This window comes from Girardinichthys multiradiatus, chromosome 9, assembly GCF_021462225.1.
Source record: "Girardinichthys multiradiatus isolate DD_20200921_A chromosome 9, DD_fGirMul_XY1, whole genome shotgun sequence".
Taxonomy (NCBI): Eukaryota; Metazoa; Chordata; class Actinopteri; order Cyprinodontiformes; family Goodeidae; genus Girardinichthys; species Girardinichthys multiradiatus.
In genome coordinates this window covers 46,760,330-46,777,711 of record NC_061802.1, presented here as the reverse complement: position 1 = coordinate 46,777,711, position 17,382 = coordinate 46,760,330, and the positions used below count along the sequence as shown (strand labels likewise).

The 17,382-nt window shown below is 39.3% G+C and overlaps 1 protein-coding gene across 1 annotated transcript in view; it reads right to left on the bottom strand.

Annotated features, from left to right (window-relative positions):
• Positions 1–240: 240 nt before the first annotated feature.
• Positions 241–17,382, bottom strand: part of LOC124873599 (cadherin-2-like) — a 185,445-nt gene continuing 168,303 nt past the window's right edge. Inside the window, exons 15-16 of the mRNA XM_047374346.1 lie at positions 11,142–11,303; positions 241–4,385 (exon numbers count right to left, since the gene is read on the bottom strand). Coding sequence (XP_047230302.1) covers positions 4,179–4,385; positions 11,142–11,303 — 369 coding nt within the window. The 3' untranslated portion in view covers positions 241–4,178. The remainder of the gene's footprint in view (positions 4,386–11,141; positions 11,304–17,382) is intronic.

The following is a 17,382-nucleotide window of genomic DNA, read 5'->3' as shown; positions in this document are numbered from 1 at the left end:
CTGCTCCTGGCTGAATTCCAGAGACTTCCGGATCACCTGAAATTAGTAGGCTGGATAGTTCCTTGTTCTTCTTTTTGATGTTGTGGTCTGTCTCTGTATCTTGACTAATATGCAGACCCATTCAATAAATTAGAATATTGTTAAAAACTGATGACAATATAGCAGTAGTCCTGAAGTATAGATTATGACTGAATAATTACTTTCATTGATTCTTTACATAAGTGAACTCATGGCCAGTACTGATCATGTAAGAAAATGCTTTATTGTTCATTGTAAAATGCCTACTGATGACTACTGATGTTCATCTGACTTTAAAATCTTTGAATTTTGAATACACAAATCCACATCTGCTGCTCCTCCGACCACTGTTACAATTCCCACTAATCGCTGAATTACACACAACTTTACAATTAAAGACATGGGTTCTCTGTCTTGGCTGAATGGGATAGTAAAATTCCAACAATTTCCCAAAGGGCCAACAGTGGTGATTTTTTTTTTTTTTACTAATCCCTTTTAAATCATTGTTCTATTTATGTTTTTAATATAAGAAACAATTTGTATTAATAGCACGGAAAGATAAAAAACATGCAAAAACATTTTAATTTGTGACCCAATTTAAACATATACAAGGATTCAGGATATAAGCATGTCATTTTAAGAGATCACAGCCAAGGGACAACAAGAGGAAAAAATACAATTTGTACAGATTTCATCTTACAGTCAAGTCACCAGTTGGAGATTATCAGAAACTAAGGCAAATCATCTCCAGACAGAAGGAACAGTGACATTTTTGTGTGTAATCCACCACAGCTGAATATCACCTGTAAAACCTGGAACTGACGACACGACATCCTTTATGGGTCATCAGATGTATAGGTTACACTGTGATTAAAGCAAGACAAAACATACAAAGTATCTTTCTAATGTTTAGCATTACTGAGCAAGTGTTCCTCATTAGATTTGGAAAATCAAACTGGCAAAAAAGCCACTGTGGTACACAGCTTTGGCTCTTAATGTTTCTTACACAAAAGGTATAGAAGGCTCTGGCTTAGCAGGACAATTTCATCTCATTGGATGTTATGATTTAAGTTACTGCTTTTCTGCTTTAAAAACATCTTTAATATATTTTTTACTTCTGTTAGTGGATTCAATTTAACACCAAAGTTTTCTCCTGTATTTATTTTTTTATTCTTGATTAAAAAGTCATTTTCCTTAATTTTCTTCTTCATCCCAGTAATAAGCTAGCCTTATACCCATTTTAAATTCCTGCTGCACCAATACCATTTTCTGTTTGTCCAAATCTTAGATACAGAAAGTGATTCATAGACAGCTTGGAACCTATTATCCCGGACAATAAAATGGTGCTGAAACCCAGAAGGGGCAGCCGTATTATTCAATTCATGGGATGGACAATCTTCAAAGACAGAAGAATCGTAAATGAGATTGGTTTTTACTGAACTGCTGCAATCACAATCCTGCCACCTGTGTAGTTTATACAATACTCCTTTAAAATTAAAAAAATATTTTTTATTGCATTGTGAATATCACTTTTTACCCACCAGTTTGATTATGTGCTATTGATGTTAGACTTCCTTCTGATCTAGATTTTTAGTATATGAGATTAAACATACAGCTTTTTAAATACACTGCATAAAAAGACATTTCTTAAATCAGATCTTAAATCTAAACTTGTTAGGATAATCAAAAATTATCTCTACTTGCTAAATGCTGGAATAAGGAGAGAGAGAATGTTTTAGTTTTTTTTTAGTACTTCAAAGACTGAAGTTCACTAAAGCCGGGAACACACTTCACAGCTTTCATCGTCTTTATAGATTTTGAAAAGACTCGGAGTTCATACTACCTGAGTTCAGCAGATTCACACACTTAACTGGGCCTTCTGAGGTTCGACAGACTACAGGATTTATCAAGCCAACGTTCACAGGGCTAAACGTTTGACACAATAAACAAACATACCAGTAGGTTGCCTTAAAAAAAGAACTCTCAGAATTTGGACAGACTGTATTCTGTCCCAATCCATTTGGCAATGAAATATAAAACACTTTAGGTTTATCCCACAGGTAAATTTATCAAATGGAAATTTAATTCGGAAATTGTTGACTGTTTTTTGCAATACTAATTTTGAGAGTTCAGAATATTTATTTTTTTCATTTCAGTTTGTGACACAGTTTTGGAATGACTTTTAATGTTGGCTTTATTTTTAACTTGTTATATGTATTTTAACAGACAACAATGATGTTTGACTAGATTGTGGGAATAACAGTTTTGAATTTATGACTAAAATCTTTGTTCTTCTTTATTTAAAAGCATATTCAATATCTGAATTGTTTTAAATTTTTTATCACGATGTGAGTGTAATAAGTTGGTTGAATAGTTTGTATGATGCTGACAGCTGTTATGTATTTATGTTTATACTTGTATATAAATACAAATAAAGTTCTCAAGAAAAAGGTTCATGTCGTGTTCAAGCCTCTCTTTTTCACTGGCTGTTGGCAACATGCATTTGGAGTTGGATTGGTATATAGTTCACACTACCTGACTGCGTCCACGTTCAACTCAAAAAACCCAAACATGTTTCTTTGACACCAACTGAGGTCGGGTAGGTTTCCCTCACACACAAACTCCAGTCTTAGACCCATTTACACTAAGAGATTTTTAGGCCCACACATCCAGCTGACTCACCACCACTACTACAGATTGATGCAGGTTGGGAATCGGGGGTAAATTCGGGCAAAACAATCAAAGTGTGTCCCAAGCCTTAGATTACTATTTGGAAGAAAGATGATGTTGACGTGGCTCCGATAAGCGAATTAACAACATCTGAATTAAACGGAGGCATACTTGTAGCTGTTTTTGAGGCAACACCTCAAACATGCTGCTTCATTCAGGAAGAGACCTGTGAAGATCCTCAAGTCTGGTTCATCCTTGTGTACAATTTCCAGGTGCATGGTAATCTCCACCCAAGGTGGGGGGGTGGACACTTGTGGTAGAATACCCAAAATAAAGCAATTTTACCAAATACTTAGGAAATTTATGTAAGATTGTGTATTAATAAAAAAAAATATCCACTCATTATTCTGAAATTTAGCAAACAGAAATAATTTTAGTATTCCTAAGTGTCCTAAATGGGTAATGGTTTAGCCTGCTTTAATGTCAGATAGAAAGAGAAAAAAATGTTTTGTCTTTTTTTTATACAGTGTAAATAAATATCTGATTTAAGCTGTACTTGCTGCAAGTACTTTCACTCACACGATGCCACCATATGTTGATGTTTTGTACCTTTCATATACTGCTAAACATAAGATCCTTTTAAAAAGTGTGAGTACTCATAAAAAACAGAAAATAAACATTTGGTTGGCATGAATGACGCTGCGTGTGTTTGTTTTGAGCTGTTAGGGAACAGAGCTACACAGTAAAGCCATGTTTTGCTGGTAGAATCATCCAAGGCATCCCAAGTAGACTTTTTCTTTTAAAGAACATATCCAGTATATCTTCGTGGAAATAATTCAGTTTCTTTGAAACTCACTCACTCACTCACTCACTCACTCACTCACTCACTCACTCACACACTCACTCACTCACTCACTCACTCACTCACTCACTCACTCACACACAAACACACACACACACACGCACACACACACACACACACACAGAAACATACCAACAAACAATGAAGGGGATAATTAATATACGCATATACACTTATAATGGCAAAATACCCCTGTAGTTAAGGACCTTTAAATGAACATACAAGAGTGGACACACTCAAAAGAATGCAAAAAAGGCACATTTGACCCCAGTGTTGCTGTACTGTAAGATTAAAGTGAAAAAGAGCATCTGTAGCATGGCTGTTGTAGCTCTTAATCTTCACTTTGCTCTAACAGCACACATTTATAAGCACAACAACTAACTCTCAGATTCAGTCCATTGAATGGTTATCAGTGGGAGGCCTTGCTAGGCCAACAGTCCCAATGGTCTGTTGCCGTCATCAATTACCCTCAAGAGGCAGCGTGTCTCATAAACAAGCCATTCCATGGAAATATAGAAGTGCCGATTCAAAACCCACGTAATCCCTTATTTCCTGTTTTGACCCGCTCACCACCTAAACCTTGCAGCAATACAGTAGAGTGGGGTCCATTACTGGAGGGCTGATGACGCTAGTCGTCTCCTCCACTGTACAGGTCGGCCAGCTTGCGGAAACGTGGCCCCCAGTCACCGAGATAATCGTAATCCTGGTCTCCACAGCTTGAAGAGGAATGCAGGGAGCTGAGAGTTCCGGCAGTGGAACTGCTCCCCTCATAGTCAAACACTAGCAGAGAGTCATAGGGGGGAGCTGTGGGGTCATGGTCAGCAGCCTTCAGACCCTGTAAGAAAGAGGTGACAAAGAAGTAGACAAAGAGTGCAGCCAAGGGATGTTTTGCTATGGCAATAGCTTTAGAGTAAACAATTCCCTTTGTCAGGGATCCATAGAGGTCTCTATGGATTCAGAGTTAAACGTTTTTACTCCCAATAGAACAATTTCATCTTGGCTTAAGGTTCTCAATTTTACTGAAAGAAAGTTTAAGAGTTCACTGTCCACAATAATTTTACCATCCAAAGTCTTGTAGATTTCAGGTTTTAGCCTAGAACGAGACATAGGAGCACTTGCGGCACAAGCAGCTACCACATCCGCCATGTTGACAATTATTAATAAATAATTACAAAAATATACCAAATTAGACCTTTCCATAAAAGAAAGCACAATTGGCAGGAATAACTGCAGCCAAAAAGATGTTAGCAATTGTTGGCAATCTCCAAATAACCTCACATGTACCAATTTGCTCAATACATTTAAATTTATTATTCATATTGAACTCTCTGTAGCAAAAATACATGGAGCCAAAGAAATCTTTCTAGATTTGCATAAACTTAATATGTACAAATTTATTTGTTTTCAAACAATAATTGCTCATTGGTTGTTTCAATTTGGAATTAGAATGATGTATGTACACACCCTTTATACATGCGCTTCAAGTCATAAAACATGACCATGTGATTTGCCTGCAATAAAGGCAAATCACATGAGTGAAACGCATGTACAGTGTAAGTGTATAAGTAAACATTGTAAATGAAAATTGTATTTGTACTTATTTGTACTTACCTTAGTTCTCCCTACTTTATTCTACCTAGATTATGTAAGTAACAAAAGAAACAAATTTACTTGTAGGCTTCTTTCGGGGTAAGTATGGAGGTTGCGAGCATTTGTGCGTCCGCAAACTGCTCTGAAATGGTCAGCTTCTCCTCATTCAAACAGTTGGCAGTAGACTGGAACAAAACAAGGAGGTAAAACTCGTCTCCTTGGAAAAACGTTTTTTGAACACCTGGGTAGTGGCGCTACAGATACGTCTTATGAAATATCAGCTTTTTGTGGCCACACAAAATTTTGACACTTCAGGAACTTTCACTAAGGGGTGTACTCACTTTGTTACCGGTGGTTCAGACATTAATGGCTGTATGTTGAGTTATTTTGAGGCAAGAATAAATTTACACTGTTATGTAAGCTGCACACAGACTACTTTTCATTGTGTCAAAGTGTCATTTTGTCAGTGTTGTCCCATGAAAACATACTTGCATATCTGCAGGAATGTCAGGGGTGTACTCACTTTTGTGATACACTGTATATTAGTTCCTAATAGCCAAACAACTGTTTACAACAACAGGAATAGTTAAACTCAATACAGCCAGAATGTAAAGCAAGATGGAATGATGGGGATTGTACAGTATGTTTGTGTGTTTATGTTTTTTTGTATTTTTTATTTTATGTTTTTAACAAACTGCTCTTATGCTCTGATCGAATAGTTTCTTTTTCCTAAATGTTGTACTTATAACAATGATAATAAAGGATATTGTATTCCGCTACCTGTGCAACCCCTTCTCTTTTCTAATGGTTATAATCAGTCTGACAACGAGAGGTACCCCCAATCCTTGTGGTTTTTAGTATAACAATGGCCACCAGTGGGCTCTACATGGACAAACCGTATCAGTTTTTTATTTTACTTAGTACCCCTACACATAGCCCATTCTAAAATGGCCAAACTCTAACTGTCAGTAGTTTAATCTAACCTCCCCAACAACCCCGCACCATTCCAAACCCTTTGTGAAGTCCCTTGAGACGACCTGTGTTGTGAATTGGCACTATATAAATAAAACTGAATTGAATTGTATATTCTATAGTTATACATCATTTTGCTGTATGTCTAATGCTATGATTGTTCCACTGTTGTACTAAAGCTGAGCAATGTAAGATCAATCTAAAACCATAAAAGCCCTATATAATGACTCTTGTAGACTGACTGAGAACCCCTAAAAGAAGCAGAGCTCACTTCAACAAACAACTGGGATTATTCCACCCACCCGCAACCCCTTTACCTTAGTCACCACATTTAGGACATATCGGTCCTACAGAAAAAGATTCAAGTGAGAAGGTTTATCAGAGACAATTTTGAGGGCTGTGTGTTTGTCTGTGTTAATGTGTTGAGACAGACACTATCAGGAGCTCAGGGAGAAGAAGAGATTATAGAGAAGTGCAGAAAAGAGAAGGATTTGGGTCAGACCGGACAGATGCTGTGTCAGTGAGTAGATTCAGCCGATTACCCAGTTTGGCCTGAAGTGAAACCACCAGCCCAAATGCATAGTTGCCTCAGGAACAGTCAAGGGATAAGTAAGAATCTTCTTTTTTATTTTGTATGAGGACATACAAAATGAGCTGGACCTTACTGTGTCTTCACACCTTTCATTTGGTTTCAACTGGCTAAAGGGATAATTATTATTTTATTCATTCAGATTATTTTGTTATAACTTAGTCATGCTGCCATTCTTCATAGAGAAAGGAGTGCTTCTCCTGGAAACTTCTTGTCATAAATTTCTTTCAAAAGCTGCAAAGAAGTAAAATCTCCAAATATTATGCAAATAATTATGGCCCAGTAAAAATATCAGCTTTTCTTTTTTGATTCTTGTCACTCAGGATGACTGAAATGAAAGAGATAAATCTAATAAGCTGTGAATATTTTTTAGGGCTCAGTCAGACTGAAAGATGCTCCTGTCACTGTGAAACTCTAAGGATGGCGGGATGAAGCAGGGAATTTGTGCAAATGGTGGAGACAGGATGAGAGGAATCAGCTTGTGAGGTCTTGTCGGAATAGGCCGCCTTGATCAGTTCATGCGTGCAGAAGCTCCTGCTCATTATCCAGAGCTGTGCTAGGCAGATGCCTTAATCCAGGTCAAACAAAGAACACACACACACACACACACACACACACACACACACACACACACACACACACACACACACACAATATGGAAGCAACTGACAGCAGTATATCACACTTGCATCGATAATGACAACTCTTTACTCTCAAGATAGTGTGAAGTGTCAAGGTTGCTACAGTACTTAAAGGAGTTGGGAGTCTTTTCGAGAAGTACAGGTCCTTCTCAAAATATTAGCATATTGTGATAAAGTTCATTATTTTCCATAATGTCATGATGAAAATTTAACATTCATATATTTTAGATTCATTGCACACTAACTGAAATATTTCAGGTCTTTTATTGTCTTAATACGGATGATTGTGGCATACAGCTCATGAAAACCCAAAATTCCTATCTCACAAAATTAGCATATTTCATCCGACCAATAAAAGAAAAGTGTTTTTAATATAAAAAACGTCAACCTTCAAATAATCATGTACAGTTATGCACTCAATACTTGGTCGGGAATCCTTTGGCAGAAATGACTGCTTCAATGCGGCGTGGCATGGAGGCAATCAACCTGTGGCACTGCTGAGGTCTTATGGAGGCCCAGGATGCTTCGATAGCGGCCTTTAGCTCATCCAGAGTGTTGGGTCTTGAGTCTCTCAACGTTCTCTTCACAATATCCCACAGATTCTCTATGGGGTTCAGGTCAGGAGAGTTGGCAGGCCAATTGAGCACAGTGATACCATGGTCAGTAAACCATTTACCAGTGGTTTTGGCACTGTGAGCAGGTGCCAGGTCGTGCTGAAAAATGAAATCTTCATCTCCATAAAGCTTTTCAGCAGATGGAAGCATGAAGTGCTCCAAAATCTCCTGATAGCTAGCTGCATTGACCCTGCCCATGATAAAACACAGTGGACCAACACCAGCAGCTGACACGGCACCCCAGACCATCACTGACTGTGGGTACTTGACACTGGACTTCTGGCAATTTGGCATTTCCTTCTCCCCAGTCTTCCTCCAGACTCTGGCACCTTGATTTCCGAATGACATGCAGAATTTGCTTTCATCCAAAAAAAGTACTTTGGACCACTGAGCAACAGTCCAGTGCTGCTTCTCTGTAGCCCAGGTCAGGCGCTTCTGCCGCTGTTTCTGGTTCAAAAGTGGCTTGACCTGGGGAATGCGGCACCTGTAGCCCATTTCCTGCACTGCCTGTGCACGGTGGCTCTGGATGTTTCTACTCCAGACTCAGTCCACTGCTTCCGCAGGTCCCCCAAGGTCTGGAATCGGCCCTTCTCCACAATCTTCCTCAGGGTCCGGTCACCTCTTCTCGTTGTGCAGCGTTTTCTGCCACACTTTTTCCTTCCCACAGACTTCCCACTGAGGTGCCTTGATACAGCACTCTGGGAACAGCCTATTCGTTCAGAAATTTCTTTCTGTGTCTTACCCTCTTGCTTGAGGGTGTCAATAGTGGCCTTCTGGACAACAATCAGGTCGGCAGTCTTACCCATGATTGGGGTTTTGAGTGATGAACCAGACTGGGAGTTTTAAAGGCCTCAGGAATCTTTTGCAGGTGTTTAGAGTTAACTCGTTGATTCAGATGATTAGGTTCATAGCTCGCTTAGAGACCCTTTTAATGATATGCTAATTTTGTGAGATAGGAATTTTGGGTTTTCATGAGCTGTATGCCACAATCATCCGCATTAAGACAATAAAAGACCTGAAATATTTCAGTTAGTGTGCAATGAATCTAAAATATATGAATGTTAAATTTTCATCATGACATTATGGACAATAATGAACTTTATCACAATATGCTAATATTTTGAGAAGGACCTGTATGTCTGATAACCTCTGGTCGGTCAAGTTAATGCATATGAGTGGTACAATGTATGAAACACTAAAAGCACAACCAACAGACTCTCCAGCTGATTACTTTATTTGTACTTATGTATTAGTATATACCAAACACCCTCCCCTGCAGAACCTACATTTATGGTTTTACCAAAAGACACAATAACATTTTACACAACACTGTCACCACTGTAATTAAAGACTCACTGACAAAACAAAACACAGACTATGTCCCTTGTTGGGCCACCGTCCATTTTGTCAAGTAAACAGACTATTATTACACCTCCCAGCATGCACTGCAGCTCTAACATTACCGGCAAAGGTGTTAAGCTGACGCTAGTCGTTTTCCAGCTGTGGTATCCTGCTAGTGATCATGCAGAAACTCTCAAAGGGGGTTTAACTCCATTCTCTACACATGCTAACTATGAGGAAAGCATCTTTCTGGTATAAGGACCAGAAGATTTACCATTCCAATCAAAGACCTGGCTGTAGCAATGCTAAGTGAAGGTGAAGTTGAAAACCCCACAGAGGTTTTTCCAAGGAGACGAATTTTCCTCCATGTTTGTTTCAGTCGACTGCCAACAGTTTATCAAATTTTTCCCCTTTGCTGAAGGAGAAGAAGTTGACCATTTAGATTTGTTCACAGATGCGTGACCACTTGCCCACACCCCCCATCCTCAGACTCCGCAGTAGGAAGTCAGCAAAAGTAATTTAGTTCTTTTCTTTATTTGATACCTTAAAGTCTAGGCAGGGTAAAAGTATGAAATTATGGTGATTTAAGATTGCCACTTTGTTTTTGTTTTTTCACAAGTTGTCACAATCTAAACTTGTAAAAAAAGTTGGGATTGTGTTTCATGGGATTACCATGTGTTTCACTGGTCCGTGGCACACAATGTTTTCTTGCATGCTTAATTATGTGAAAGTTGCTGGACCAGAATATTCGATTGTGAGAGAACTATTGGTTTAATAGATTTTCACATAGATAAAAATACAGCGTTTGTGTTTATTCTGTGTGATCATCTGTCAACTAGTGTTCCACACCATGATGATTCTGCAGTCGTGGGGTGGATCAGAGATGGACAAGAAGCTGAGTACAGGAAGGTGGTGGACCGCTTTGTGGCATGGTGTGGAAACAATCATCTCATTTTGAACGTGACTAAAACAAAGGAAATGATTGTAGATTTGAAGAGAAACAGGAATAAGTCAAAAACTATTTCTATCATGGGAGAAGAAGTGGAGGTGGTGGAGGAGGTGGAGGAGTATAAATACCTCGGTGTTCACCTGGACAACAGACTAGAGTGGAGATGGAACTGTGAAGCTATCTACAAGAAGGGACAGAACAGACTGTACAACTTGAGGAAGCTTAGGTCCTTTGGTGTTTGCAGCAAGATGCTGCATATCTTCTATAAGTCGGTTGTGGAGAGTGTGATCTCTTCTACCATCATCTGCTGGGGAAGCAGCATCAGAGCCAGGGACTTAAAAAAGCTCAACAAGCTGATAAAGAAGGCTGGCTCTGTTCTGGGGACTCCTCTGGAACCTCTGGAGATCATTGTGGAAAGAAGGATTCTTCATAAAATGAAGAATATTATGGAGAACCCTGAGCATCCTCTTCATGAGACTGTCCTACAACAACAGAGTGTCTTCAGTCAGAGGCTTCTTCAGATCTGCTGTAAGACAGACAGCTACAGGAGATCCTTCCTGCCCACAGCCATCAGCATCTACAACGGCTCTTTGAAGAAACCTATAATATGAGCTATAACAACATTTAATTTCCCTTTGGGATTAATAAAGTCTTTTTGAATTGAATTAGTAAAACAGTTTAGCGTGGATTTGATTAATAATCATCAATTATTAATGACAATTAACTAATTGTAATTGTTAAATGCTGTTAGCCCAATAATCACAACCACACAGTATATCTCTGATATCCATTCGTACGAAATGATTTTTGGTTAAAACGTGTAACTTATTACTTACGATTTGTAATTAGAATTGTTATAAATATTCAATCATAAATCTGTACACCTTTTTCATACCTCATGGATGAAATCTCCTATATCTCCTGGTTGAGGGGCAGCAGAGCGGAGGGGGTATTGATGATCATGATGGATTGGTCTCTCATCCAGACGTCTGATCCCCACCCTGACACACTCTGGGTCCAGAGCATCAGGCTGTTGCAGTTGGCTTAGGTCATAGTCCTAAATGCCAAATAACAGTCAAACATTGATAGGCTGACATTACAGTTATCTAATTCAAAGTGTATATGTATAAGCACAACAGACTTTAATGGAGAGTAGACTGCAAATTAGCCCCAATAGCATTTTTTATGGAAAAGCATTCTTAAGGTCCTTACGTTTACTTTGTAGTGATATTTAATCAGAATGCTATAGTTTTTCCCTATAGCAGATTGTTATAGGGAAAAACTATAGCAGATTGGATGCGGACTCAGCAGAGTCTGCTATAGTTATAGGCAGTGCTTTTTGTCCTGGTTCTTAAAGCACACTGCCCTACATGTGTTAGATGTTTCTGTGCTTTAGCACTCCTGATTTTAATTAATGGCTGATAAACAGGCTTTCGATGAATTGAAATTGCTGACCAAACACTGGGCTAAGGTATGGAAGTACTTCAAGGTAGGCAACAATGAACTAAGATTTGGAGCCTCTAAAAGGTTTCATTCGAAACCGAAGCAGACCCATGCAAAAGCAGCTGAAAATCAGCCAATCAGCAAAAAAAAGAAAAAAAAAGTTGCTGAATGCTTTCTCAGGTTAGACTGGTTCACTGTCTTCTATGTCTTATCTTTTTTCATGTACATTTAAACGTCAATATATACTCCATAAGAACGCAGAAATTTGTTCTTTAACTCAAGGTGGCAAAGCAAAACAAGGCCAGAGTTCTTTCTGGCCTGGACATTTCCTACTTACAAGAACTGAAATGCAGAATTTCTGGAAAGTCATCTTAGGTCCCTCCCATTGTATAATAGTTAATGGACAACAAACACAAAAAATGTTATACCCAGGATATGTGTCAAGACTTTGCAGAAGTCAAGAAGTGTTGCAGTAACAGAATGATGTCTTGGAGGAGCTGATCCTCATCCCAGCCGCTTCACACTCGGCTGCAAACCGCCACAGCGCATGCTGTAGGTCTTGGCTAGAGGGGGCCAGCAGGACCACGTCATCCGCAAAAAGAAGAGACGAAATCCACTGGTCCCCAAACCAGACCCCCTCCGGCCCTTGGCTGCGTCTAGAAATCCTGTCCATAAAAGTTATGAACAGGACCGGCGACAAAGGGCAGCCCTGCCGGAGTCCAACATGCACTGGGAACAGGTCCGACTTAGTGCCGGCAATGCGGACCAAACTCCTGCTCCGCTCGTACAGGGACCGGATGGCCCCTAATAAAGGGCCCCCGATTCCATACTCCTGGAGCACCCCCCACTGGGCATCACGAGGGACACAGTCGAATGCCTTCTCCAGGTCCACAAAACACATGTGAACCGGTTGGGCAAACTCCCATGAACCCTCGAGCACCCTGTAGAGGGTATAGAGCTGGTCCAGTGTTCCACGGCTGGGACGAAAACATCGTCCTTGACTAATCAGCTGCCAGCCAATACTTACAAGTGGTAATGTGCAGAAGCCCAAAGTGATTTTACATCATCCTTTTTTGAATTACATTTAATTCTGTCGATAATGTTAATATTTAAGTGATTTAAAATTAATCAAAACAAATTCCCAAACAATTAATAAGATTTATAAATACTAGTCATTTTGAAGTTACAGTCTCTATAATGACATTTGAGATACAAGATTTAATAGAAATTTTTTTTTTGTCCTTTGATGGTGACTGAACTGAGACCTCTTTTGGTTAATTTCCATTTCAGTCTCAGCATATTTGACATTATAAATCCTTTTCTTATTTGTAAATATGAAAATAATAAGGGCTTTGTTTTATTTACTTTTGTCATGCTGACGGTGGCACTTTATACATATAATTCATACCTACACTTTGTTAACACTTCTTATAAAAATAAAAAAAACTGATCAATAAAACACAACAATAGAATGATCAATTAATAAAAAAATGAGTTGATTAATTAAAACATTGTTAGTGACAGCCCTACACAAAAAGAAATTAAAATCTTTTTATTTTGCTACACTTGCATAGCTAAGGTTTCTGAGCTACATATATGACATATATATACACACATACATACATATATTTCATGTGTTCTATTTGTGTCTATTTGGTTTATTCTTTTATGTTCCTGTGAAGACTTGTTCCCCTTTTAATTTGTAGATCGCTTTGTGTTTTAGTTCTGATCCTTTTAAATCCTCTTTTTTAATAAGCCTGCTTCTCTTAGTCTCCCTGCCATGACTCTTTAACAGGTCTTCCTAATCCCTCTGATTAAACTCACCTGGTTTCAATGCTGGTCTCCACCAATTCCTCAGTATTTAGCTCCATGTTTTCATTGTTTCTCGTTGGTAAGGAACAATGAAATGTTTCATGTCCTGGTTTCTTTGTGCCATAATTGTAAGTTCATGTTCCTGCATCTCAGTATGTAACAAGCATGTACACAGCATGACAGAAGATTTCAGCCACCAAGAAGCAGACTTCTTTACACTGTGGTTAAGCCCTGCTCCCCATGTGTCTATAACAAATGTTTGAGGTGAATTACGTCCTCTTCCCTGGGCCTTGTGAAGCTGTTGGAGTAGACAGAGTGGAAGCACCAGGCTGTACTGGTCAGGTTATTCCACATGTCACTTCAGCCACAGCTCCAACCCTCCTTCAACATCACTGTCTCTGCTCCTTCTTTTGCTTCCCCCTATTCCACAGAAACCACGAATAACAGAATTGCCAAGAATGTTAACATTTTAGGATCCTTAGTTAAATTGTAATAAGTTCCTGAAGTTGTAACTGATTCGTATTTTATTCTTAGTATGTTATTATAATTCTTGAGCCATCTGGAATTCATGGCAAAAGTTTTGAGCTGCACAAATTTTGGTGCAGAACTCCAGAATTCAAGAATTCTCAGATAATTAACAAAGTCATTCCTATGTATTGTAACCAATTAGCTAATTAAATCTTAGGAATGTATTCTTAACTCAATCGGGGGTTTGTGAAGCATTGTCTTGACCACTTTGGGCCATCGTAGCCCCTAAAAGTGCCCAAATCTCTCTTTTGCCCTTGGAAAAAAAACAAAAAGAAAAAATAAGAAATTTAGAAAGAATTTAATAAAAAAAAAAAGATAGAGAACCAAAACAAAAAAACATTAATAATAACGATTTAAGATAATACGAATGATAAAGTAGTAATAAAAAATGTATTACTACAAAGTAGTAATACATTTTTGTATGTAGTTTATTATCTTTTAGGTCCAAAAACAAGCGCTTTAGTTTTTACATTTTATCGGCACAATCACTTCACGTAAACCATTTTAATTTCTTAATGTTAAAATTAAAGTCAAAATTAAAATAACATTCACTCCTACTAGTCCCTCGTCACTTTTCACTATACCTTTTTCTTTATATATATTTTGTTTCACGGAACTAGTGGTCTTTATTTTTCATTTTTTCTAATAGTACAACAGGAAAGGGAAGGACATTCTGCAAACATTACCAAGGTCGTTCGGGTTCGGGTGGTGCCTGGCCCTAGTCTGGACTGGTGGCTTGGGCAGTCTGCCTGTTTCTGTGCCGTAATAAAGGGGACCATCCTCTGGGTCCAGGGCTAGTTTCCCCTGCGGGGTATCTGTAACTGGACCAGGGTGTATAGGGAGTGCGAGTGAGTGTACGGCATCCATTCTTTTGTCTTTATATTGAGTGTGTTGGTGTGAGTGTTAGTATATGTAAGCATGAGGTCAGGTCTTGGGCTGCCCCCTCTCCTGGATCATCTTAGGCCCCCCATCAAATGTGGGGTCTATTCCTCCTTGTCACACTCCTTGACGCTGGCTGGTGCCTCTGCTTGCTGGTGCGTTGGTGGTTCTTGGTGTCCAAGGCTGGGTGCTTGGATATGAGCTGGCTCACTTCCGGGGGCTGCTTGGCAGGGCCTGGGCCCCCTGGCTCTAACGGGCCTCTGCTGGGGGCTGGTGTGCCCTTGGAACTCAGGTCTCTGGGTCCATGGCAGGATCAGTTCCAGCGTAGCTGGCTGCCAGTGAGGCCTGTGGGCTCGTCGCTACAGCTCCCTGGGGCTTCAGCTCTGTGGCTGTGATAGTCCCGGCAGTCGTCCTCCCGGGGCTCCCATGCTCTGGGAGGCCTTTGGATGTCTGTGGAGCAGATCTCCTCCGTGTCTGCATCAGGTCCTGGGGGAAGGTCTGGGGGCTTCTCATGTCCACTTCTGAAAATCCTTTTGGAGAAACCGTATATACACAAGCATGCTCACATCCACACCCACAGCTGTTTGGATTCAGATGTTTACAGATACACAGACACACTGCCTGGCCAAAAAAAAAAAATCGCCACCCAAAAAAAAAGGTCACACACTCGAATATTTTGTTGGACCACCTTTAGCTTTGATTACAGCATTTGCTGTGGCATTATATTGATAAGCTTCTGCAATGTCACAAGATTTATTTCCAGCCAGTGTTGCATTCATTTTTCACCAAGATTTTGCATTGATGATGGTAGAGCAAAGCCTTCTCCAGCACATCCCAAAGATTCTAAATGAGGTTAAGGTCTGGACTGCGTGGTGGCCAATCCATGTGTGAGAATGATGTATCATGCTCCCTGAACCACTCTTTCACAATTAAACCCCGATCAATCCTGTCATTGTCATCTTGAAATACGGCCGTGTCATCAGGGAAGAAAAAATCCATTTATGGAATAACCTGTTCATTCAGTATATTCAGGTAGTGAGCTGACTTCACTCTTTGGACACATACTGTTGCTGAACCCAGACTTGACCAACTGCAGCAACCCCAGATTATAGCACTGCCCCCACAGGCTTGTACAGTAGGCACTAGGCATGATGGATGCATCACTTCACCTGCCTCTCTTCTTACTCTGATGCGCCCATCACTCTGGAACAGGGTAAATCTGGACTCATCACCATATGACCCTCTTCCATTGCTCCAGATTCCAATCTTTATGCTCCACAGCACATTGAAACCTTTTTTTCTGGTTAGCCTCACTGATGAGTGGTTTTCTTAAGGCTACACAGCTGTTCAGTCCTAATACTTTGAGTTCCCTTCACATTGTGCGTGTGGAAATGCTCTCACTTTCACTATTAAACATATCCTGGAGTTCTACTGTTTTTTTCTTCGATTTGATTTCACCAAATGTTTAAGTGATTGATGATCACGATCATTGAGGACTTTTTTCTGGCCACATTTCTTCCTCGAAGACGATGGGTCCCCAGTGTCCTTCCAGTTTTTAATGCGTTAGACAGTTCTTAACCCAATTTCGGTAGCTTCTACAATCTCCTTAGATGTTTTCTCTGCTTGATGCGTGCCAATGATTTGACTCTTCTGAAACAGACTGACATCTTTTCCATGACCACAGGATGTGTCTTTCGACATGGTTGTTTAAAAAGAAATGAGAAGCAACTCATTGCACCAGTTGGGGTTAAATAACTTGTTGCCAGTTGAAACATAATTGCCCATGCAGTAATTATCCAATGGGCGGTTTGTACCGATTTGCTTAGTTAAATCAAGGTGGCAACTTTGTTTTTTGGCCAGGCAGTGTATAATCTATATTGAGCTGCAGTTGCCACTCAATACATGTCTGTGGATTTTTTTCTCCCTTTCTGCAGGTGTATAAGCAGTCTTCTAGGGTGTTATCTTGTATTGTGTCTTTGTCCTTCTTTCTCTCTTGTGTTCTTATACCCTTCTCTTCCTTTTAACTCTTTCAGCTGATCCAAAACTATAAACTATAAAGCTTATAGTTAGAGTAGCTTAAGCAGGCATGTGCACAGATATTTTTAAGGGCAGGTGCTCAAGCAAAAAATGGCACAGTAGGATATATTCAACTTGCATACTTAGTTTTGTTATTTTAGCTAACGCAAATCAAATTTAATAAATAAATAAATACCAGGCAAAACCAGACAAAACAATGCTGAATTGGGCATGCTTTTAATAGTAAAACAATATATTAATCATCAAAATAAATTCTAACTTAAAACTTAATAACTTAATCTCTATAAAGCTGAGGATGCAGTATACTTTATTTAACTGTTTTCTGACAAAAGTTGAAGCACACTAATAATATACCATTACCAATATCAGTATACCTTGCCTGACTGTTGGGTAGCTTAACTTAAAAATGACCTATTATGCTTCCTTTGAAACATTTG